We start from the raw sequence: 27012 nt of genomic DNA, 5'->3' as shown, positions 1-27012 counted from the left end.
GAATGGACTGGTTGGATCTCCTTGCAGTCCAAGGGACTCTCAAGAGTCTTCTCCAACACCACAGTTCAAAAGCATCAGTTCTTCGGCACTCAGCTTTCTTTATAGTTCGACTCTCACATCCTTACATGACCATTGGAAAAACCATAGCCTTGACTAGACGGACCTTTGTTGGCAAAGTAACGTCTCTGCTTTTTAATATGCTGTTTAGGTTGGTCATAACTTTCCTTCCAAGGAGTAAACGTCTTTTAATTTCATGGCTGCAATCACCATCTGTCTTTTAAAATCATGGCTGCAGTGATTTTGGAGCCCAGAAAAGTAAAGTCAGCCACTGTTCCACTGTTTCCCATCTATTTGCCATGAAGTGATGGGACTGGATGCCATGATCTTAGTTTTCTTAATGTTGAGCTGTAAGCCAGCTTTTTCACTCTCCTCTTTCACTTTCATCAAGAGGCTCTTTAGTTCTTCACTTTCTGCCAAAAGGGTGGTGTCATCTGCACATCTGAGGTTATTGATATTTCTCCTGGCAATCTTGATTCCACCTTGTGCTTCTTCCAGCCCAGCGTTTCTCATGATGTACTCTGCATATAAGTTAAATAAGCAGGGTGACAATATACAGCCTGGATGTACTCCTTTTCCTATTTAGAAACACTCTGTTGTTCCATGTCCAGTTCTAACTATTGCTTCCTGACCTGCATACAGATTTCTCAAGAGGCAGGTCAGGTGGTCTGGTATTCCCATGTCTTGAAGAATGTTCGACAGTTTATTGTGATCCACACAGTCAAAGGCTTTGGCATAGTCAGTAAAGCAGAAATAGATGCTTTTCTGGAACTCTCTTGCTTTTTCTATGATCCAGCGGATGTTGGCAATTTGATCTCTGGTTCCTCTGCCTTTTCTAAATCCAGCTTCAACATCTGGACGTTCATGGTTCACGTATTGCTGAAGCCTGGCTTGGAGAATTTTAAGCATTACTTTACTAGCATGTGAGATGAGTGCCATTGTGCGGTAGTTTGAGCATTCTTTGGCATTGCTTTTCTTTGGGATTAGAATGAAAACTGACCTTTTCCATTCCTGTGGCCACTGCTGAGCTTTCCAAATTGTCTGGTATATTGAGTGCAGCACTTTCACAGCATCATCTTCCAGGATTTGAAATAGCTCAACTGGAATTCCATCACCTCCACTAGCTTTGTTCGTACTGATGCTTTCTAAGGCCCACTTGACTTCACATTCCATGATGTCTGGCTCTAGGTGAATGATCACACCATCGTAATTATCTTGGTCGTGAAGATCTTTTTTATATAGTTCTTCCGTGTATTCTTGCCATCTCTTCTTAATATCTTCTGCTTCTGTTAGGTCCATACCATTTCTGTCCTTTATCGAGCCCATCTTTGCATGAAGTGTTCCCTTGGTATCTCTAATTTTCTTGAAGAGATATCTATTCTTTCCCATTCTGTTGTTTTCCTCTATTTCTTTGCATTGATCGCTGAGGAAGGCTTTCTTATCTCTCCTTTCTATTCTTTGGAACTCTGCATTCAAATGGAGTATCTTTTCTTTTCTGCTTTGCATTTGGCTTCTCTTCTTTTCACAGCTATTTGTAAGGCCTTCTCAGACAGCCGTTTTACTTTTTTGCATTTCTTTTCCATGGGGATGGTCTTGATCCCTTTCTCCTGTACAGTGTCAGGAACCTCCATCCATAGTTCATCAGGCACTCTGTCTATCAGATGTAGTCTCTTAAATCTATTTCTCACTTCCACTGTATAATCATAAGGGATTTGAAATCTTGTTGTTTTTATCACCATCTGTAGATTGTGGCTAACTCAGAGATAAGAAGTAGAGGAGCACCAGAATCAAGAGGAACCAGCCCGGTCAATGCTTTCTGATATTGTCATCTAATCACTTTTACTTTATACACACGTATACACAGACACATTTAAAAAGCAAAATTAAAGGGATTTATTTCTTCAGATTGCTTCTGTTGCAGTTGTGTATGCATTAATAAATTTTTCTTAGTGAATAAAGTTAAGATCTAATATAAATTAATATAAATATAAATTAAATTTCAAATTCTGCAATGATTGTTACCAACTTTTCACTTAAAACCTGTAATTTCAATGCTTTCTGATCAGTACTATTTTTTTTTTTCACTTTACTTATTTGTTTTTGGCTGTGTTAGGTCTTCATTGCTCTGTGGGCTTTCCTCCACTTGCAGCGAGTGGGGGCTCCTCTCTAGTTGTGGTGCGTGGCCTTCTCATTGCATGGCTTTTCTTGTTGCGGAGCATGGGCTCTAGGGCACATGGATTTCAATAGCTGTGGCACATGGGCTCAGTCGTTGTGGTTTCTGGGCTCTAGAGCACAGACTCAGTAGCTGTGGCACATGGACCTAGTTACTTCTTTCCTCCTGGATCAGGGATTGAACCCGTGTCTTCTGCATTTGCAGGCAGATTCTTTATCTCTGAGACACCAGGGAAACCCTGATCAGTACTAGTTTTAGACATGTATTTGAAATGTAGTGTTATTTCACTATGTACATTAAGATATCAGTATCATGTTCCAGCTTGCAATCAAAGAAGTCTGAATTACATTCCCATAAAATGAAAAAGTTCTGTTCTATCAACCTCTAAATGTGAAGCTTTGTAATTTTGTTAATGTTTATACAAATAGGGGATTGGGTTTCATTAGTGGAAGGAGCACAGATTTTAAATACCTGGCATCTCCTCATTTTTAGCCGTATTAGTCCCTGTGTAGAGTATTCTGAAAATAGCATGTGATCTTGTCATATCAGTTCATGACCCCTGTTCAAGGAAAGTAGGCATTGGTTATATTTCATCAGAAGAAATTAATTACCAGATCCTGTTAATTCTTTAATTTATGGCGCAGCTGCTTTGAGGGTCTTATGTGAGTCTTATAGGAATGGTTAAGAACACAACAAATTAGTGTCTATTATTATGTGTTGGAGTACTGTGAGAACAGTTCCTTCTGATTCATTAACTTTCTGAAAACTTAAGTTTGTATGTTATTGACAAATTTTATTAATAGAATAAAATTTATTGAATACCTACCATTTTTTGGCCTTGTACTGAGGAATATTAACTCAATAAATCTTACACCTCTCTCAAATATCTTGCTCACTTAATAGATGGAGAAGGTAGAGGCCAGATAATATCCATAGCTGCCCAGAGTCATTTAGCTGCTAACAGGTGAAATTCACACCCTCTCTGTACTCTTTAAGAGTACCTCTTATATTATAACCTTTGTGATTATTGGACTAAAGTGAATAATGATTTTGTGTATTTATGTAAAGAGATACACTGAAATTGGTGCTCTCAATTGCTTAAATTTCATTAAGGTGGACAAATACAGACATTTCTATAGTAGAAATAGGGAAGAATTTTAAAAAATGTAGTAGCTGTTGATCTATCATTGTTGATGTATATGTTAGTACCATTTTCAGATGTTAGTAGTCCTCAGGCTAATTTATTTAAAGATGGGAGGGGGAGAAGAGTGAAGTGAAAAGATAGATATGGTAAGGTAGAACTCTTAGGAAGAAAAGGTAGTCTGTACTTAAAAAAGGTTTACTAAGATTAGGAGAATGCACAGAAAATATAATCAAATAGAAACAACCAATAGAGAAAGCAAATTATGTTTGACTAGAGCAGAGGAAATTAGAATATAGATTTTGGGTTATACAAGAAAGATTATTGGAATTCTACCATTTTTGTTCCATTCCTTTGATAGTTTTCTTTCACATGAGATGATTATCATAGCATTTTAGAGCTTGAAGTGACTATAGATAGAGCTAGTTACTCCAGTCTTCTCGTTTTGCAGATAAGGAAACGGAGTGATTATAAGCTGTTTGTCCAAGGGCACATAGCTCTAGTGTCATGACACGATCTGTTCATCATAGCTTTTGATTGCATACTTGTGCTCTTTTTATAGTATTCTAAGTACTCTTTTCCTTAGAGTTCAAACAACTTAACTGAAAATGAAACAACTGTCTGAAAATGAAGTTGTAGCAAATACTTCAATTGTATATGCCTGTCTTGTGATTATTCCCTATTGACATGTTTTCAAGATGGGTATATTTAAGGTGGTGGGATGAAGGGGTAGATTGTTTATTTCCTAATTTTTTAATTTATGGAATATGTATTTGTTTGACTTATAAATTATTGACAAATATTGGATTTATATATGATATATTTTACATTTACTTTTTCTGTTGCTAAAGAGAATGTAAAAACTGAAATCACATTTTTTTTTCTTCATTTTGCAGTAGTATTATTGATTCCACAGAATACAGCCAACCTCCAGGTTTCAGTGGCAGTTCTCAGGTAAATGATGTATCTAACGATCTGTTCTAGTGGTGCCATAAATCTAATCACCTGAGTTATAAAATCACAGATGAGTCCTATCCTAGAGACAGCTGTTTGGTGTGCTGTAGCATTGATTAGTGCTTGAATAGCTCTGGTGAATAATCAATCAGCTGTATATCTGCTCATTACTGATTGAGTCAAAAAATTTTTTTTAGCATGCTAGTAACATTAGGCCTTGAGAGGAAGGAAATACTGTAGGAGCAAATTATGAGTAATCAGGACATTGTTTCTCTCGGAGATAAAGTTATAATTTATTGATGAATTGCCTGTTATTATGTTGAAACATGAAGCTTTTTTCTGGAAGGTAAACTACAGGCTTTATTAAAATCGACTCTGGCCTCTCCTTTTCTTTAATTAATTGTATGATTATTTTGATTTTTACTCTCTTCATCTAGGACTTGGGGATGCTGGTATTTGTCAAGTCTAATTTTGAGGCCAGACTGTGTTTTTTTTAAATTTTCACTTTGAAATAACTTCAGACTTAGAGAAAAGTTATGAGAATGTTAAAAATAATTCCTTTACATTCTGTATGCAGGTAATCTAGGTGTTCACATTTGATCATATTTGCTTTATCATTCTTATTCTCTCTTTTACATATATGCACATAAAATTTTTCCTTTGGATTGTTTAAGAAGGTACAGACATAATGTTCCTTTATGTACTTCAATTTGTGTTTCCTTAAAAACAAAAATATTGTCCTGTGTAATCACAAGATAATTTTAAAATTCAAGAAGTTAACGTTGGTATGCTTTATATAATTTCTATATCTTATTCAGATTTTACAAATTGTTCTTACAATTATCCTTTACCTCCTTTTTTCATAACAGGAAATAATAAGGCATTTAAGTAAGGCATGTCTTTTTGTATATTCATTTATGTGATAGTGAAGTTATTTTTATCAAAGTGGAAAGAAAATCTTTCATATCATACAGCTTTTATTTGTGTTTTTCTTTTCCAACTGCTTAGATGACTGCCTCTATGACTGTTATGATTAGATTGCATAACGCCTCTACATATCCCGTGTTATCTTCATTTGCGTGCTTAGATTTGGCAAGTTCATAGATTTGTTTGTATCTCTTCCTGAAGAGCCACAAATGCACTAGATCTAGGTGTTTTTGTCAGACGTAATGAGATATATCAGGAGAAAATTTTTTTTTAAGTTTTATTTATTTTATTTTTTGACTGTGGTGGGTCTTTGTTGCTGCATACAGGCTTTCTCTAGTCGTGATGAGCAGGGGCTACTCTTCATTGTGGTGTATGGGCTTCTCATTCTCTCTCTCTTATTTTAATATTTATTTATTTGGCTGTGTCGGGTCTTCTTTGTGTCATGTGGAGTCTTCTGTTGTGGTGCACGGATTTTCTAGTTGCAGTACATAGACTTAGTTGCCAACTGGCCTGTGGGTTCTTAGTTCCCCGACCAGGGAGCAAACTCCTGTCTCCTGTGGTGCACAGATTTCTCTAGTTGCAGTGCATGGACTTAGTTGCCCTGTGGTCTATGGGCTCTTAGTTCCCCAACCAAGGATGGAACCCATGTCCCCTGCATTGCAAGAATTCTTAATCACCGGACCACCAGGGAAGTCCCTCAGGAGAAATTTTTAAGAATTGAATGGAAACATCTTTAAGAACTTGAAGAGGGAAAGCAGAATCTGGAAATAGGCTTGGCACTCATAGCTGGGCCTTGGTGTTCTCCTTTCAAATGTAATCTCACAGAACATCCGCATCGGACACAGTCACTCTGGGCCTAGGAAGAAATGAAACAAAAATCAAGATCAGTTCATAAACTTAACCGAGCACATTTGAAAAAGTCACTATGCCAAATACGTAAAATACCAAACACACCCGTGTCCTGAGTAATGCACGTAGTTGCTGCATCTCTACTAGTTACGGCTTTAATCTCACTGTAGTTTTCTGTTTGCCCAGGTACGATTCATTAAGATACCCCGTCACAGGATTTTCCCCCTTCTTGACAGTATCCAATCCAGAGCATAGCCTTACTTCCTTGAACCCTCCCCCAAATCACTTAACATGAGCCTGTATCCTATAAGTAGTACATAACATCTTCCTACCTTAACCCATAGTATGCTGTATTCTTCATTGCAATGAGCAGTAATAAAACTTGTTCAGCTACAGGTGTATTCCTATTGGTCTTTGGTTGCAGGGCTTTCACAAATTCTACATAGAGGAACAAGGAAAGCCTTTTTCCTATTGTCATTTATAGGATGTTGATTTGGAATTTCTAGCAAATTCCATGAGTTAGAAATTATAGAAACTGAATCTAGGTGGGAAAAAAAAACATTCAGAATAGTGTTTTTGTCTGTGTGTGAGTTTTTTGTTTTTGTTTTTCATTTTTTAGTTTTTACTCTTTGCATGTAATAAAGGAGACTTAGTTTGAGATGGTACAATAAGCCTGTGGTCTCTCCAACCTCCACCCACTAGAAATCCCATTGACGTATAGCTGTCCTCGTACGGAAAACTTAAAAAGAATTTATAGACGATAAAAAGAATACTGAAGAAGTCTGCCTAACGTGAGTCACCATGTGCAGAGTAAAAGAGTGTTTTGGTGAAGTCGTCTGGGTCTCCCAGGAGACTCCAACCTTAGCATCTGCCGGAGGAGGGGGAAGTTGTTGAGGAAAACCTGCTAGGGCTTCTGGGACAGAACTAATATGACATATTGTGCCGAAGTCCTTACCCTTTGTTTCTAGGAATACTCTTTATAAAACACAGACTTAAAACAAATTGACATAAAAATAATTGAAAACAAAGGAGTAGATGAGGATAAGCCTGGCAAATGCAAGAATGGTAAGGAAGATGACAAAAACAACGGCAAAGTAAAGTACAGATCAAAATAGAACTCAAGGGAAAAATCATTAGAAGACAGATACATGTTTTCACATAATAAAACGTATAATCCCACAAGCTAGTAGTAATTTGTGTGACATAATATAAAGGATTGGTATTTATATAAAGCAAAACTTTATTAGAAATTTTAAAAAATTGATTAAAACTTTAACATGGTAGGAGATTTTAAAGTATACTCATCCCTCAGTATCTATGAGGGATTGGTTCCAGGAGCTGTGGCAGATGCCAGGGTCCAAAGATGTGCAGGTTCCTTACATGAATTGTGGTATAATTGCATAAAACCTCTGCAGCACATCCTCCTGTATACTTTGTCATCTTTATGATTATTTATAATAACTAGTATAACATAAATGCTATGTAAAAAAATTTAAATACAATGTGAATACTATGTAAATAGTTGGCAGTGCAGCTGCAAATTCATTTTGCATTTTGGAATTTTCCAGAAATTCTTCCTTTGGTGGGGGTGGATATTTTCTGTCTGTGTTTGATTAAATTTGTATTTATAGAACCTGTGGATATGGAAGGCCTACTGTATAGCTCACTGCTGCTGCTAAGTCACTTCAGTCGTGTCCGACTATGTGCGACCCCACAGACGGCAGCTCACCAGGCTCCCCCGTCCCTGGGATTCTCCAGGCAAGAACACTGGAGTGGGTTGCCATTTCCTTCTCCAGTGCATGAAAGTGAAAAGTGACAGTGAAGTCGCTCAGTCGTGTCCAACTCTTAGCGACCCCATGGACTGCAGCCCGCCAGGCTCCTCCATCCATGGGATTTTCTAGGCCAAAGTACTGGAGTGGGGTGCCATTGCCTTCTCCGACTGTATAGCTCAAGAAATAATTAAAGTAGTAATATTGGTATTTAGGAACATTTATTTTCTACCTACTATGCATTGCATGTACATTGCTCAATGTGCTTTACAAGCATTAACTACTTTAATTCTTAGGACTTGAGATACGTACTATTATTATTATTTTCTATTTTACTAAGGAGGAAACTAGGGCAAAGAAGTTAAGGAGAAGTTAAGATATTCTAACCCAGGCATTATGGCTTCAGGACCTGTGCTTTTAAATATTAACTTATAAAGCCAACAGTTTTGGCTTTTTTTCCCCAGTACTTTCTATTTACCAGACACTATGATGGGCTCGGGTTATTGAATAAAAACAAGGCAGACAAAAATTACTGCTATAACCCAGCTTTCAGTCTGCTGCTGCTAAGTCACTTCAGTCGTGTCCAACTCTGTGCAACTCCATAAACGGCAGCCCACCAGGCTCCACCGTCCCTGGGATTTTCCAGGCAAGAACACTGAAGTGGGTTGCCATTTCCTTCTCCAGTGCGTGAAAGTGAAAAATGAAAAGTGAAAGTGAAGTCGCTCAGTCGTGTCCAACTCTTAGCGACTCCATGGACCGCAGCCTACCAGGCTTCTCTGTCCATGGGATTTTCCAGGCAAGAGTACTGGAGTGGTTGCCATTGCCTTCTCCAGCTTTCAGTCTAGTTGGAGGTATACTAATAGTAATAAAGACAGATTATCTTTGGCAAAGAGGAGGTAAGGGAGCAAGCTATGTGAATATCTCTGGGCAGATCTAAGCTGAGTGAAAGAAAGTACATAAGCTGTGCGCTAGAAGCCTGCCTGACATAGCCCAGATATCTGTTATGACTGGAGAGGAATGAGCAAGGGGGAGAAAAATAGAAATGAGGTAAGAAATGTAAATAACAGAGGCCACTTAGTGTGTAACTTTCTTAGTCATTATAAAGACTCTGGATTTTTTTTCTTTGGTTGAATGAGTCAAACTTAGCTTAATGGGTACTTGCCTTACTTTATACTTTGTATCAAGGGATATACATATTATTAGTAATCTTGGAGCACTGAGAAAACTGGATTGATTCTAAAACAAGATAAATTACACCATCTACATTGTCAGAATCAGAACCTCGAGTAAACAGCTACTTTGACAATCTGGAAGACAGTAACCAGACTCCTCTGAATACCTTTGTGTCAAAGAGTATACAAATGTTGCTACAAACAACTTAAAAAACTCCTGCGTTGAAAATGTTATATGTCAAAATTTGTGAAATTTTGGTCAGAAGTATCCTAAAAATTATATTAGTAAATGGATTCATTTTTAGATGAGAATAAAACAAAATGAACCAGGCATTGAACTCAAGAAACTGGGAAAAACTTAAGATGGTAAATGTAGAGAGATTAAAAAAGGAAGATTATATATAAGATGTTTCAATATATAATTGAAATTGACTGTTATAGTATTGAGTAGATTAAAAAACTTGGTGCTGGTACATACTAATAAAAATAGAACTCTTAATAAATTGAACAATTTGAATAGACCAGTAACCATAATTGGATGTGATTCCAATTAAAAAAAAAACAAACCTCAAGAATATTTTTTAAGGGTTTGTAGAGAGTGTAACCAACTGACTTTAAATGGTTATTTGTAGAATGAATGCTTCAGAAGTATATTACAAGGGCATTTACCCAACAGGTTATTTTAATGTATTCTAAGACTGCTCTAACAAATGGGGCACAATAAAAATTTTAAATCTAACTGAAAGGTAATTAAGAGTTTACCCTATGGTGAAGGTGGTTATGCAGATCAGTGGTAAAAGGGAAGATTAAGTAAATGTTGCGATACCCAGGAAACCATTTGCTGGAAATTGGCTTTCTATTTTATCTTTCACTGTAAGAGTTCAGATCAGCTAAATAATGATTTAGATAATGATAGAACTGTTGAAATTAAGAAAGAGACAGTATATAAGAAAGTACCACAAACAAAATTTTATATCTGGGTATAAAATGGTAAATGGTTTAATTGCTTCAAAATAGGCAAATGGTTTAATTGCTTCAAAATAAATAAGGTTTCTTATACCGATTCCATGTTTTTGATGAAAGCACCAGCAGGCAAAAAGTAGATGAAGAACATGGGGAAAAAGATAAATCCAAATGGCCCACTCACATGTAAAATAATACTCTACTGTGTGATTTGGTAGTGACAAACATAGAAATTTCTTATAAGAAATGATTCAAAGTACTATCTAAAAGTTATATACCAATATTATTTATACAAGCAAAAATTCTGGAAAAATAAATATGCCCAGTCATGGTAGAACAGCTTCAGAGACTGGTACAGCTGTTGAGTATACTATTTTGCTACTCTTAAAAATAATGTTTATAGTTGAAATGGAATTGATAAAAAGTTAATATAATGTAGGTGTTTTATACCCCTGAATTTTTATAATTGCCTGTTTTTGTCTTAGAGTCTTTATATAACAAAGGCACCCCACTCCAGTACTCTTGCCTGGAAAATCCCATGGACGGAGGAGCCTGGTAGGCTGCAGTCCATGACGTCGCTGGGAGTCGGACACAACTGAGCGACTTCACTTTCCCTTTTCACTTTCATGCATTGGAGAAGGCAGTGGCAACCCACTCCAGTGTTCTTGCCTGGAGAATCCCAGGGACAGGGGAGCCTAGTGGGCTGCCATCTATGGGGTTGCACAGAGTCGGACACGACTGAAGTGACTTAGCAGCAGCAGCAGCAGTACAATTAGTAAAAAATCAGGAAGTTAATGTTAATATAATATCATTATCTGAGACAATGTATTTAAATTTCAGCGGGTTTGCCACTGATATTCTTTTATAACAAAAGGAAAAATTTCTTTGTCCAGAGTGAATCCAGAATCACTGGTTATATTTAGTTGTCATGTTTCTTTAATCTCCTCTAAATTGTTTTAGTTCCTCAGTTGTACATGAGGTTGACATTTTTGAAGTGTCAGTTATTAATTTTGTAGACCATTCCTCAGTATGATTTTGTCTGATATTTCGTTGTAACTGGATTCTGATTACCCATTTTTATCACAAATGCTACAGCCCCCAGTGTGGTATCCTTTGTTAGTCTGTCACATCTGGATATGGTGTATCTGCTCAATTTTGGTGATGTTACCTCTGATCATTTGATTAAGGTGGTGCCTGCCAGATTTGTTTGCTATAAATTTATCATTTTTCTCCCATATGAGCATTTATTAATGAATCTTACTTGAAATAATAATAAATTTTTTTGCCCAAATGATAATTTTTCATTTCTTTTCTACATTAATTTTTAAATTTTTTATTGAAGTTTAATTTACAGTGTTTTTGTTTCAAGTGTATAGCAAAATGATTCATATATATGTATATATATATTTGTATTACAGGTTATTTTGAATATTTTGAGCATAGTTCCTTGTGCTATACAGTATGTCCTTGTAGTTTGCCTTTTTTATGTACAGTAATGTGTATATGATAGTCCCGAACTTCTAATTTATCCGCCCCCCCACATCTATGCTGTCCTCTTTGGTAACTGTAAGTTTGCTTTCTAGTCTGGGATCTGTTTCTCTTTTGTAAATATGTTCATTTGTGCCATTTTTTAAATTCCATATGTAAGTGATGTCATATGATATTTTTCTTTCTCTAATTTACTTAAAATAATCTCTTGATCCGTCCATGTTGCTTCAAATTGCATTATTTCATTTTTTTTAATGCCTGAGTAATAATTCCTCATTTACTAGTTAGGATTTCCATTCTAAGAGAGATCTTTCCTTCTGTCTCTTTGTTTATATGGTTATGGAATCATGGATTTAAAAGTTTTTCTGTTAATCATTTTGAAGCTGTCTGTTCCCTGTTTGGCTAGTTGGAATTCCCCCAAGCTGATCTTCAAGTTCTTATCATTTTTTAAGTACCTTCTTACATTCTTAGATAATAAGATGTACCAGTATCATCTTGTACTTATCTTGCCCCAGTTCTGTAATCAGCCATGTATCCAAGAAGTCCTGTTTTCTTTTAATGGAGAATGATACTTCAAAACAGAGACCTGGGTGTTAAGTATGCTCATTGCTCGTAGAGTGTCATTGCTTGTAGGCCTTTTTGGTCGACAGAGCTAGGAAGCACGCTTATCTGTATATATAACATATTATATATTTATTAATTACATGTTAATCACCTTAAGTGTTTGATGAAAGGACTCACAGGAATCAAGGAGTTTATACTTGTGGAACTTGATTATAGGCAGTGGATACAGTACAACCAAGCAGAAGAAGGGCACTCATTGAAAAGGATGTGGAGATTTCAGGCAGTCTTCTTTGTCCTGGTACCACTGAGTCACAGAGGAACTGCTTTGTCTCCAGGTTCAGAATGACTACTTGCTTACATTCTCAAGCACCTTAGTAATGGGAAGTGCAAATTTGGCTTACAGTCAGATCTCTTATTTTAAGCTAGTCCCATGGGCAGTGCATTCTAGTTATGTGACCAATTATTAACTCACAGACTTCACTGAAATAGGCGAATCATAAATTCAATTATTATTACTAAACAATACTGACAGAGTGATGCAATCTCTTTCCAAACAACTCTCAGGCCTGTGGTTATGGAATACCATTTATCTTTATTTCAGTACATTTTGCAGTGTAGGTTAAGAGTCAGTAGCTCTGTAAATAACCATGTGGGCAACCCAGACCAACTGAGATTACTCTCTACTATTCAGTTGATGAACATCATGTATATAATCATCTATGTATGTAACATATCTGTGTTTCTGTATCTGTCATAAAAGCTATGGATTCATGCTGATGACCTCCCATTACAGTTTACTATCACAGGGTTCATTGTAGCTTTAGTGAACCTTTCCATATCTTTAATTCCCTATTCTGACAGAAACCTAGTTCTCATATCAAAATATACATTTTACTTATTGTCATAGTCTTATTAGTGTGTGTATATATATATATGTACATAAACTAGTATGGAAATTACTAAGAAAGCAAATCTACTAACTAGTGGTGAATATTTATTTAAATTCCTTTATATCTTTAGTCTGAGAATACAGTTACAAAAATTCAGTGTGTTCAAAAATTACTTGGATTTGATTTGTTAATTTTTCATCAGTATTAGCTGTAATATTTCTTTGAAATACAGTTGAGTTCATTTGCTTCCGTTTGTGTGCCATCACCAACCCTTACCTTTATTACATAGAAACTTTTTCTGAAAATATGAAATATTAACCTGATTTTGAAGGTCAGAGCTTTACAGAAAGTCATACTCAATAAATACCACCCCTCTAACCTTTCTACCAATTTCCGTATCCTTTATCTTTTCCCACTACGTTGTTTCTTACCCTTTGTTGGTAACCAGTATATCATGATACTTATGCATATTCTTATTTCTTTTTTACACAAAGGGTGGGTTTCCTAGTGATTCTCTTCTGTGCTTTGCTCTTTTATTTAACAGTTTATCATGAAAACAAATCTATAGAAGTGCATAGAATTCTTCCTTATTTTTATAGCTGCATAGGATTATTTAATCAATTTGTTACTTAAAGAGAGATAGTTTACATTATTTTGTAATTACAAAGTAGTGCTGCAGTGATTAATTTGTACATACATATTTTCATATCATTGGATATAGTATCTTCAGGGTAAATTCCTAGATGTGGGATTTCTGGGTCAAAGGCGGATGAATGGATGGGTGGATGGATAGATAGATGGACAGACAGAGAGATTGATATTGCCAAATCATCTCCCTCCCCCAAAGGATTGTACCAGTTTGCACTTTCCCCAGCAGTATATATGAATGTGTCTGCTCTCCTAGAATCTTTCTCAGAGCTTCTCTAATAGAATGAGTTTTCTTAAAAATTTTGCTAATCTGTCAAGAGAGAAATATATCTCAGAATACTTTCCCCAGCAGTAGATGAATGTGTCTGCTCTCCTAGAATCTTTCTCAGAGCTTCTCTAATAGAATGAGTTTTACTTTAAAAATTTTGCTTATGTGTCAAGAGAGAAATGTATCTCAGAATAGTTTTGTGTTTCTGTAATTATGAGTTAGATTGAACAAATATCATATGACTGCTGGTATATTAATATACTTATTAGTAGATTATGTATTCATATTTCTGGCCTATTTTTTTCTATAAAGTTTTTTATTTGTTTGTTCAATTTTTAAGACTTGGTAGTTGGTATATGAGGAAAATTAGCACTTTATCTGTGATAAATGTTGCCTATATTTTCTTCTGTTTTTGTTTAAACTGTTCAAAATTTCTAAATCATTATTTAAAGTTAGCAATCTTTTGTTGCCTCTGGGTTTTGAGTCATAGTTCTAAATGTCTACCTCTAACTAGGATGTAGAGAAATTTATCCACATTTTCTTGTTTCATTTCATTTATTACGTTTGGACTCTTGTTCTCTTTGGAGTTTATTCTGGTATATGTTTTGAGGTGTGGACCTAATTTTATCTTTATCCAAATGTCTAGTTAGTTGTCCTAGCTCACTTTTTATTTATTTATTTATTTATTTTTATTTTCGGCTGCACTCGGTCTCTGTTGCTGCCCGTGGGCTTTCTCTAGTTGGGGCAACCGGGGGCTACACTGTTGCAGCACGTGGGCTCAGTATTCGCGGCTTGTGGGCTCTGGAGCATGGCCCCAACAGCTGTGGGGCACAGGCTTAGTTGCTCTCGGCATGTGGAATCTTCCTGGACAAGAGATTGAACCTGTGTCCCCAGCATTGGCAGGTAGATTCTTATCCACTGTACCACAAGGGAAGTCCCCTGTGCTCTTAAAAAGTCTTTCTTTGATCAAGTGTTTTGAGATGCAGCCTTTCTTATATCAAAAATTTTGTGTGTATATGGATTTATTTCTGGTCTTTCTCTTCTGTCTACTGACATATTTCTCTCCATCTTTCACTGTCACCTCTTTATGTTTTAATGTCTGATAGAAATTAATTCCCCCAACCCCCTAGCTTCTCTTTTTCAGTGTTTTACAGAAATTCTTTCCTGTTTTGTTTCTTCACATGAACTTTAGTATCAGTTTTTATAGCTGCATAAAAAAGCTTCTTGGTATCTTTATTCAAACTGCCTTTAACTCATAAATTGCCTTATGGAGAACTGATATGTTTATGATATTGAGTTGAGTCTAGGTTTTATTTACTTCTGTGTAAGTTTATTCCTAAGTTTTTTTTTACAGTTGTAAAGATTTTTAAATTTCAAGATAATTGTAGATTCACATGCAGTTTTAAAAAAATAATTCAGAGATAGCACATGAGAATACCCTGGTGGTACAGTGGTTAGGACTCTGTGCTCGCATTGATGGGGGCTTGGGTTCAATTCCTGGTCAGGGAACTAAGATCTCAAAAGCTAGGTGGTAAAGTCAGAACAAAACAAGCATAAACAAACAAAATCAGAGAGCCTATTTGCCCAGTAACCCTAGTGATAACACCTTAATAATAATGAACTTTCTAGTCCATGAATATCTTTCCATTTATTTTGGTCTTTTAAAAATTTCTCTTGGCAGTGTTTGTGTTTGTAATATAGAGGTCTTCCATGCTTCTGTTAAATTAATTTCTAATTCTTTTTTGATGCTATTATTGATCCAGTTTTAAAATTTTCTACTTTGTTGTGAATATATAAACATATGATTGATTTTTGTATGTTAACCTTATTTCTTATTATCTTGCTAAATTTTTGAAAACATTTTCATTTATTTATTTTTGGCTGCACTGGGTCTTCTGGGCTTTCCCACTGGGCTTTCTCTTGTTGAGGCAAGTGGGGGCCACTCTTTAGTTGCGGCTCATGGGTTTCTTACTGCGATGGCTTCTCTTGTTGCAGAGCTTGGGCTCTAGGGTGCACAGGCTTGGTTGCTCCCTGGCATGTGGAACCTTCCTGGATCAGGGATCAAATTCATGTCCCCTGCACTGACAGGTAGATTCTTAACCACTGGACCACCAGGGAAGTCCTTGCTAAACTTATTAATTCTAGTTGTTTTGTAGATTCTTATGAAATTCTGTGTAAAATCATGTGATCAGCAAAAATATTTTTGCCTTTTCTAATGTTTTTGTGTTCTCTTCTCTTTTCCTTCCCTCACTTCTTCTCCCCTCCTCTCCTTCTCCCTTCTTATCCTTTCCTTCCCGTCTCTTCTCTCTTTTTCCTTTTACCCTCCCTTTCCCAATACTTCAACTTATATGTTAGCTCTACATTTTGGTAGATGCCCTTGAGGAAGTATCCTTCTATTCCTAATTTTTTCAGAAATTATAACATGTATAGGTGTTGAGTTTTGTCTTTTCTGCATCTCTTGGAATTATTATATGGTTATTTTCCTTTATTTTGGCCATTTGGTGAATTGCATTGATTGATTTTCAAATATGAAAACAACCCTGCATTCTTGGACTAAACTCCATTTAGTCATGATGAGTTACTTTTTTTACATGTTTTGGGAATTGATTTGCTATTTTGCTGTGGATGCTTGTTTTCATGAAGGTTCTTATTCCCCTTCTTTTTTCCTTCCCTTCCTCCAGTATCCTCATTGGGTGTGGGTATTACAGTTATGCTGGCCTCATTAAACAAATGGGGAGGTGTTTTCTGAAAGGTTTGTGCAAGATTGATGTTATATCTTCCATGAATATTTGGTAGGATTTTCAAATAAAAGTATCCGGGCCCTCTCTTTAGAGTTATATGCTGGGTTTTGGTGTACTTATTCTGTCTTATTCTTAAATCCCATAAATGAGATATTATAGCTAATGTATACAAACAGTATTTGAAATCACTTGCTTGGTTACTGTATCCTTGCTTCTCTTTCATTCTGTGTCTCCAATCTTCTAGTTTGTTTTACTGAACTTTTCAATTATAAAATTTCAGACATTTTTAAAGAAATGGCTTATTGATGATAATCCTTGCTTTCATTCAGTTGAAAAAGCATTTTGCTCAGCATTCTGTTGTTGTAGGATAGTTTTGTTGGATGTGAATTTTAGTTTGAGGTTATTTTCTTTCAACTTTTTAAGTATAACCAAAGCTTAGGATGTTCTAGCTGCTGTTACTGTTTTTGAGAAGTGTTTTGCGTCTTTGATTGTTCCTATTAAGTGAATTATCTTTTCTGTTTTTGTGATTTTAAAATCTTTCTCTCTTGGACAGAAACACAGTTTTGCTTTAGTATATGTAATTGTGGATTTCTTTTTATTTTTCCTTGATAGGAATAATTTCCCTGTCTATATTCATGTATGTTTTCAGTTTTGGAAAATTGTCAACATTAGCTCTTCAAATATGTGTTGTTCTGTCTGTTACTCTCTTCTGGGTCTCTGGGTGCCCATGTTTAAACCTTATTATTCTTTCATGTTTCTTTTCTTTCAAGTTTTTCTGTCTTCCTGACTTTTATCCTTCATTTTGGGTAATTATTTTAGATTTGTCTTCCAGTTTTCAAATTCTCTTTTTATTTTCCAGATCTAGTATTTGCCCTTTCGTTCATATTTGTCCTCAGACTGTCCTCTTCTTTCCCCCTTTCTACATTGTTCTGTGTTGTTTACCTTTACTTCTCTGAGTTTGGCTTCCTGTTTGGTTGTTAATCTTTTAGTAAAATAGCCTTTTTTTTCTTGTGATCCAAACACTGCTTTAAAATGTACTTCTTCTTTAAAAAAAATTATTTATTTTTAGTTGGAGGACAATAGCCATCTACTTGTAGCAGGAGTTCACTCTAGATAAGGGTCTTGTTCATGGTAGTAACTTAGTATTTCTTAATACATTAGCAGTTGTTTTATTCTTATTGGTTAACTTGTATCATCCAAAGATCTCAGTATGTAGCTTATTTCTGTCTCTTAATGTGCCGCACACATAATTGATAGAAACCATTTGTAGAAGAGTTTTCATACCCTTTTAGTTAACATAGTGCTGGGATATATATTTAGGATTATAGACTTTAATAGAGTTCATATGCTAGTATATTTCAGATTTGCTTTTGTTGTCTAAATATATATACAAGATTTAGTTATTTTGGTTTTCTAATGTATATATCAAACTATTTAGTATATACATGTTGACTATCCCTTAACCTAATAATAAATACTAATTTAAATATCTATTCTATATAATTAAGCACTATTCCTATTACTCAAAATATATAGGGCTGCACTATAATTCTGAAAAGTAATTAGTTTCCTTTTTGGTAGTTGTTTCCTAACAGTTGATGCATGTTCAAATTCTTAAAATTCTAAGTTTGGCATTTATAATGGATTCTATCTTCATTAATTTGGAGAGTTGAAAGATGCTTCTCATTTTATTCTTATAAAATGGGCCTATTTTCCTTTTAAAATAAGAATTTGAAAATATGGTCTTAGGAACTACAGGATTTTGCCATTTGTAATTATTTTAATGTGAACTTTTGAAATTAAATATTCAAGCATCTAGATATTCTCCGCAGAAAAAATAGTATGCTTCGTTCAGAATTACAAGTGTCTTTTTCTTGTTATCACCTTAGACAAAGAAACAGCCCTGGTATAACAGCACATTAGCATCAAGACGAAAACGACTCACTGCTCATTTTGAAGACTTAGAGCAATGTTACTTTTCTACAAGGATGTCTCGTATCTCAGGTACATATTCAAGAATTCTTAAAATATCTCAAGTTCATGTTTCATGTCCATGTCTAGCTTCTTATGCTGGATTTATGAAAAGTTCTATTCATAAAGCAAAACTGTCTATTTTCAACATAGTCTAGCACAGCATTTTGGAGGTTCTTAGACATCTTGGATTACTTTGCTTTTCTATAACTATTTTTGTTCTCTTTCTCTATTTGGGAATTTTTAATCTGTATATACTTAGCTGTATAAAGTTAAAAACAAATCAGCCATGAATATGTAGCTAGCAAAAATAAATTCCATTCAGTTGCCTTCTATTTTTCAATGTTTGTTAAGTTCTAAGCACTATCATCTGTGCTAAGAATAAAAAGATGAAAGAACTTGTTTTACTGTCCAGGAGTATTATAAATTTAGTGAAGGGAAGCAACAGGTAATTTGCTAATAGCCTAATAGGTTATTTACCTAATGCTACATGGTCTTATATAAATATGCCAAGGGCATTAAGGGAATAGAGAAGAATAATTGACTAATATAACTGGAGGTGAAAAAGCCATGCCAAGTTGAAAATGGGGAAATGTAAGAGAAAGATTCCTGTAGGGATTTCAGAGAAGTTGTATTTCATCAAAGCTAGTATTAATTAACTAAAAAAGGATAATAGAAACATATTCAAAGTAGAGGAAATAACTTATGCGCAGATTTGTATACAGTAGGATAGAATAGTTTTACTGCTGTAGGATAGTTTTGTGCCCTTTTTGTTAGTTCTCTGATCTTTAGCCTTTCTTGGTGTCTCTGCTCACCATTGAGGAGGGGACATTTATACCAACCCTGCACAATTTTTGTCTTTTTTTTTTTTTTTATGGTTTGTAGATGATGCACATAAAATATAGTGCTTTGTATAAGATTCTCAATTAGTTGATGTTATTTTTAATACACCTGCTCAAAATGAGCATTACCAAGGAAAGAAATGTATGATATTTTATTAATTGTTAAAAATTTGGCCTTGAATTTCTCTTGAATAAGCATGGTTGTATTATAATCTACACATTATAGAGAGAGAACCTTTGGACACATTTGCCTCAGGTTTAGAGGTGGACAAAAGCAAAATATATAGATTCAACATGGCGTTTTTCCTGTGAAGACTAGAAGAAAGCCAAGCTTTGTTTATAAGTGTGTTTGAAATTAATAGTCAGTAGTCAATAGTTTTCATTCAGATGGAAAGTTTTCTGTGTATTGTCTGAGAATTAAGCCTCTTATTAAACTTCTGTAATAATCTATAAACTATAGTATGAAGCTGTAAATTTGAAAGTGGTCTGAGACCTACATTCTGACTGGCAGAGGGTACATGTTAAGCCTTCCAGATTTTATTTGTTGGTATGATGTTGAAATACAACCACAGGTAAATGGCAGACATTAAAAAGAGAGAGATAGTAAAGAGAGATTGGAAAAGGCTAGTGATTCATAATTTTAAGTAACTATAACATAGGCATGCTATGGGATAGTAAAGGTAATTACAAACTAATTTATTTTGGCGATATAGCTTTATAGGAAGATAGACTAGTAAGTTAAAATCAGGAGGAAGATTAATTTAGTTTTATACTTAATAGATATGGTTGTATTGTACTCCACACATGGTTGTCTTAGTTTTTAGGAATCTCGAATTTAACTTATCAAATTTGTACACTGATGACACATATTGCTGAATATGAAGTTTCTCCTAGTTTTCTTGGCTGTAAAGAAGACCTTGAAACTTCTTTGTAAAGGGTACCTAAGAGTTTGATTGTCCTTTTGTCTATGTTCAACTGAGAACCCACTCCCCATCCCCGCTTCTATTTTCATCTATGAAAATGAGAGATAACTAAGAAATTAATATCTTGAATTCTTAATTGTAATTGGAAAAGAAGCTAAATTATAAAGCATTAGAAGACAGAAAAGAGACACTGAATACACTTTTACAGAATAATCTGTAATTAGAATAGGAGAGGTGATTTGCCAGAAGATATATATGGATGTTGATCAAAAACCAACCAAGCAAACAGAATCCTACCTTTTCACAACCAGATAAGTGAAATCTAATCCCTATGCTTTCAGATACTGAAATAATTGTTTTTTTAAATTTAAATTTATTTATTTTAATTGGAGGCTAATTACTTTACAGTATTGTATTGGTTTTGCCATACATCAACATGAATCCACCACGGGTGTACACGTGTTCCCCATTCTGAACCCACTCTCCCACCTCCCTCCCCATACCATCCCTCTTGGTCATCCCAGTGGACCAGCCCCAAGCATCCTGTATCCTGCATTGAACCATCTTTTTCTAAGGTAGCTGAACTTCTGGCCATCATACCCAATAGTTTAACACCAACTTTCAAAAGAAGTTATAAAAAAAAATTTTTTAAACAATTATTTCAATATAATTGGTATGATGGCCAGAAGTTCAGCTACCTTAGAAAAAGATTATAATCTTCTACAGAATATACATTTTTGAATGCTTGTGGATTTTATGTACTTAGAGATTGATGTCAAAAGGTTGAAAGAATAGATTAACATTAAACCAAATTTTAAATGGATATCTAAAGTAACTGTCTTTTTAGTATTATATTAAGTAGCTCACAGTAATAGGGTTGTCTTAATTTAGAAATGGAGAAGGCAGTGGCACCCCACTCCAGTACTCTTGCCTGGAAAATCCCATGGACAGAGGAGCCTGGTAGGCTGCAGTCCATGGGGTCACGAAGAGTCGGACACGACTGAGCGACTTCACTTTCACTTTTCCCTTTCACACATTGGAGAAGGAAATGGCAACCCACTCCAGAGCTCTTTCCTGGAGAATCCCAGGTATGGGGGAGCCTGGTGGGCTGCCGTCTGTGGGGTCACACAGAGTTGGACACAACTGAAGCGACTTAGCAGCAGCAATTTAGAAAAAGAACCAGTTAGCTATTGTATCCAAACTACTTTGTAGTACAGTTGATATCTTCCCCCCCTGCCGTTTTTTCCCTGTAATAACCTATGTTTTATTTATAATTTGTTGAACTTCCTGAGAATAATTTTTGTCAACTAAGAGCTTCAGCCCAATAACATTTTGATATTGCATGCTAATTAGGTTTGTTCCTTTTACTTTTCCCAGAATGGAAACACTACAAAATTGAACCCTTTTAATGTAGGTCATTAGATGACTGTGTTAAGTTAGCTTTTAAATCTTTAACATTTAAAATATTGCAGACAGAAGCTTAGTTTCCTCAATTATTTTCCTTTATAATAATTGTTAGATAAATTTCTTCATGTCAAGAATTTAAGATAACTGGAAATCTCCAGATAAATAAATTCTTAATTATATATCACATAGTATAGTAAAAGTAAAATAATTCTTTTCGCTTAATGATACTTATAGTGTAATTTCTTTTAGCCTACTGTTATTTTCAGAGAACATTTGAGAAGGAAAATCACAAAACTTTAAAAGGTTGTGTGTGTGTTTATGTATATATATGAGCTAAGAATAAGGAGGAAGTTATGAAAAAAAACATTGTTGTAACAGGCTTATTTCAAGTTTCCATATAGGAGGCTAACTAACGTAATTGTGTGCTTTACTTTTCTTTCTTTGGGAAGGAAAATGCAAGTCTAAACTTTAATCAATTTTAGAAAACAATGTTCTTTATTTATGCTTTTTCGTTGTAGGCCTGTTTCTACATTGGAGAGTAGATTAGCTATCTTCATTAGAAGAGTAGATTAGATCTTTCATAACCTGACTTTAAATTCTACGTGATTTAAATTCTACGTCATTTAATTATGAATAGCTTACTGAAATGGATTTTACTCAAAGTATTTGTAGAGTTCTGTTGGATGGAATTACTGTTTTCCATGTTCCACCAAGATATTTGCATGAACCTATTTTAAATTTGACTTTGAAAATTAAGGATTAATACGTTGCAGTTTTACTCCCATCCCATAATTGGTTTTGAAACACTTCAATGTATTATGTGAACAAATACTTCATTTGCTTTTTATTTAAAAATTCATTTTTTAATCTAAATTGTGTTTTGACTAGTAAACAGGAGCATGATAATGTATCCCTGTAAATATGTTCCTTCAAACTAACAAAACTCTCACTTTCTCCATTGATAAGGGATTTTATTTTAATAAATAATTTAACCTTTCTTGATCATAGGTACTTTTTTTCCTTTGTTTTGCAAGAAATGATTGCTTAAAAAAGAAAGAGAATTCATAGTACGGTCTTATTGGTGTTCAAAGAGACAGTGTCTTTCAAGAACCACTAAGAAATTTTTATGAAAACTGAAAGATCAGCTAATTAATTTGTGTACATTCAGTTCAGTTCAGTTCAGTCGCTCAGTCGTGTCCAACTCTTTGCGACCCCATGAATTGCAGCACGCCAGGCCTCCCTCACCAACTCCCGGAGTCCACCCAAACTCATGTCCATCGAGTCGGTGATGCCATCCAGCCATCTCATCCTCTGTCGTCCCCTTTTCCTCCTGCCCCCAATCCCTCCCAGCATCAGGTTCTTTTCCAATGAGTCAACTTTTTGAATGAGGTGGCCAAAGTATTGGAGTTTCAGCTTCAGCATCAGTCCTTCCAATGAACACCCAGGACTGTTCTCCTTTAGGATGGACTTGTTGGATCTCCTTGCAGTTCAAGGGACTCTCAAGAGTCTTCTCCAACACTACAGTTCAAAAGCATCAATTCTTCGGTGCTCAGCCTTCCTCAAGGTCCAACTCTCACATCCATACATGACCACTGGAAAAACCATAGCCTTGACTAGACGGACCTTTGTTGGCAAAGTAATGTCCCTGCTTTTTAATACATTAGTCCTCTCTAAATATGAGTTGTTGTTTATATTTAGAATATAATTGTTAATCTGTGGTTATTGCTCTTTGACTTACGTTGCAGTTCTATTTGTTTATTTTGTTTTCTTCATATAGATGACAGTCGAACTGCAAGCCAGTTGGATGAATTTCAGGAATGCTTGTCCAAGTTCACTCGATATAATTCAGTACGACCTTTGGCTACATTGTCATATGCTAGTGATCTCTATAATGGTTCCAGCATAGTTTCTAGGTAAGTATTGGGCAGCACTCTTTATTATTTTCTTTTGCAGAAGTATCTAGAATTTAATTGAATTTGAGAAGCAGTAGTGTTATGGTTAAGAGCCTATGTTCTGAAATCCAGGTTGCCTGCCAATTTTTCTCTCTGTGGTCTTTGGCGATTTCTGAATCTCTTTAGTCCTAGATTTATCTGTAAAATGGAATGTTTGTTAGTATCCGCCTCATAGGGCTGCAGTTTGTTTTCTTATAATTCTTTTGTCTGGTTTTGATAACAAGGTATATTCTTATATATTATAAGCTTATAATTATTATATAAAAATTCTTATATTCTTAAGATATAAGAATTAAGATAAATACAAGGATATAAGAACTCTTAAATTCTTATAAGAATATAGTTCTTATAGTCTTATAATATTATAATTTATCTTATAATTCTTATATAAGCTTATATCCTTATAAGAATATATAAGAATATACATATGTATATATATATATATTTCTATTTTTCAGTTTTTTAGAAAAATTTGTAAAGAATTAGTATTATTTCTTCTTTATTTCTTCTTTACATATTTGGTGCAGTTCTCCATTGAAGCTGTCTTGGTCTAGAGTTTTCTATGAGGGAAGATTTTTAAATACAAATCTAATTTTTAAAAGAGATTTAAGGCTAATCAAATTATCCATTTCTTTTGGATTGAACATTAGTTTGTGCCTTTCAAGAAATTTGTCCATTTCATCTAGGTTGTTTAATTTATTGGCATACTAGTATTCATAGTATTCTTTATTATCCTTTTAATATCTTTATATTCCATAGTGATTTTCCCTTTTTCATCCTTGGTTTTAGAAATTTGTTTCTTTTTTTTTTCCAACCTAATAGTCAGGCTTAGCAATTTTTATCTTCTCAAAGAACCAGCTTCTGGTTTATTGATACTCTATATTTTTCTGTTCTCTATTTCATTAATTTTCTACTCTTAACTTGATTATTTCCCATTTTCTTCTTTCTTTATGTGTACTTTGCTCTTATCTTTCTAGTCTCTTAAGGTAGAAACTAAAGTGACTGAGTTGAAACATTTCTTCTTTTCTAATATAATTTGTATTGTAAATTTCCCTCTAAGCATTGTATTAAGTACATCCCACAATATTTTGTGTGGTATCTTTTCTTTTTTCCCCAAATTCTTTTATTCTGGGGAAATACACAGGACATAAAATTTACCATCTTAACAAGTGAACTGTTCACTGGTATTAAATACATTCATAATACTGTGCACCTATCATCACTGTCTATCTCCTTGACACTTGACATCTTATAAAACTGAAACTCAGTACCCATTAAACAAATAACTCATTGTTTTTTCTTGCCCCCCAGTCCTGGTAAGCACCATTCTGCTTTCTTTGTCTGTGATTTTGATTACTTCAAGTATCTCATATAAGTGGAATGGTGCAATACATTTCTTTTTGTGACTGGCTTATTTCATTTAGGGTGATGTCATCAGTGTACATCCATCTTACAGAATTCCCTTTTTATAGATGAATATTGTTCTGTTGTATGTGTGTGTGTGTGTGTGTGTATGTATATATATATACACCACACATTTATCTGTCTGTCAATGAATGCTTGTGTTGCTTCCATGTTTCAGCTACTGTGAAGATGCTACTATGAACATGGGTGTAAAAATATCTCTTTGAGACCTTGCATGCAGTTCTTTTGTGCATATACTCAGAAATGGAATTGCTGGATCACATGGTAGTTTTATTTTTAATTTTTCGAAGAACTGCCATACTATTTTCTACTGGGGCTATACCACTTAGCTTCACATTCTTGCTAGGACTTGTTTTCTGTTTTTTTGATCATAGCTATTTATTGGGTTTGAGATTAGATTTAATTCGAATTCCCTGATGATTAGTGATGGTCTTTTCATATGCCTACTAGTCATTCTTGCCTGGAAAATCCCGCAGACAGAGGAGCCTGGTAGGCTACAGTCCATGGGGCGGCAAAGAGTCAGATACAACTGAGCAACTTCACTTAACACTTTTCACTTTCACTAGTCATTTGTATATCTTCTTCGAGGAAATGTCTGTTCAAGTGCTTCTTCCATTTTTGAATTGAATTTGTTTTTTTGTTGTTGAGTTTCAGGAATTTCTGATACATTCTGAATTTTTAGAGGATAATTGCTTTCCAGTGTTGTATTGGTTTCTGCTGTAGAGCAGCACAAATCAGGCTAATCTGAATATTAATCCTTTCTCAGATTTGTAAATATTTTCTCTCATTCTGTGAGTTGCCTTTTTACTCTGTTGATATTGTCTGTTGATACACATAATTTTAAAAATTTTATAGTCTTATTTGTCATATTTTTTCTTTTGTGTTGCTTGTGCCTGTGGTGGCATACAAGAAATCATTGCCAATCTAAAGTTGTAAAGAGAATTTTATGGTTTTAGATTTCAGTTTTTGATCCATTTTGAGTTAATTTTTATATATAGTTTTAAGGAAGGATCTAAATTAATTCTTTTGCATGTGAATATCTAGTTTTCTCAGGATCATATGTTGAAAAAATTGTCCTTTCTCCATTGAATGGGCTTGGTACTCTTGTCAAAAATCCTTTGATCATATATGCAAAGGTTTATTTCTATATTCTCTCTTCTGTTCCACTAGTGCATATCTCTGTTTTGATCTATGTTTTTTGACTCCTATAGACTTGCAGTAAGTTTTGATATCAGGAAGTGTGAGTTCTCTAGCTACTTCAGGTCCTTTGGAAATCCATGTGAATTTTAGGATGGGTTTTTATATATCTGTAAAAAAATGTTATTGGGATTTTGATAGGAATTGCATTAAATCTGAACATCACTTTGGGTAGTACTGACATCATAACAATATTCAACCTTCCTATCCATGAACATGGGATGTGTTTTCATTTATATCTTTTTTTGTTGCTTTGAGCAGTGTTTAGTAGTACTGTTGTACAGTCATCACCTTTGTTAATTGCTAAATATTTTTTTGTTGCTGGTGTTTTTCTTATTAGATTGTTCATTGTAATTGTATCAAAGATATGATATTTTTTATTTTTACTCAGTTCAAAACACATTTGAATTTCAAACTTGATTTTATTTTGACTCATGGATTATTGAGACTTACTCAGTTCAGTTCAGTTCAGTTCAGTTGCTCAGTCGTGTCCGACTCTTTGAGACTCCATGAACTGCAGCACACCAGGCCTCCCTGTCTATCACCAACTCCTGAAGTTCACTCAAACTCACATCAATCGAGTCGGTGATACCATCCAGCCATCTCATCCTCTGTCGTCCCCTTCTCCTCCTGCCCCCAATCCCTCCCAGCATCAGAGTCTTTTCCAATGAGTCAACTCTTCGCATGAGGT

General features: G+C 34.8%; 1 protein-coding gene across 2 annotated transcripts in view; it reads left to right on the top strand.

Annotated features, from left to right (window-relative positions):
- RFWD2 (ring finger and WD repeat domain 2, E3 ubiquitin protein ligase) overlaps window positions 1-27012 on the top strand; it is a 196193-nt gene that overhangs the window by 60461 nt on the left and 108720 nt on the right. For both annotated transcript variants that reach the window (XM_010850106.1, XM_010850105.1), the window contains exons 8-10: window positions 4268-4325; window positions 18494-18608; window positions 23525-23660. In XM_010850106.1, the coding sequence (XP_010848408.1) occupies window positions 4268-4325; window positions 18494-18608; window positions 23525-23660 (309 nt within the window). The remainder of the gene's footprint in view (window positions 1-4267; window positions 4326-18493; window positions 18609-23524; window positions 23661-27012) is intronic.

This window comes from Bison bison, unplaced genomic scaffold (genome assembly GCF_000754665.1).
Source record: "Bison bison bison isolate TAMUID 2011002044 unplaced genomic scaffold, Bison_UMD1.0 scf7180017864289, whole genome shotgun sequence".
NCBI classification, from domain to species: Eukaryota; Metazoa; Chordata; class Mammalia; order Artiodactyla; family Bovidae; genus Bison; species Bison bison.
Note: the sequence above shows the minus strand (reverse complement) of the source record. Positions and strands in the feature narration are given on the sequence as shown.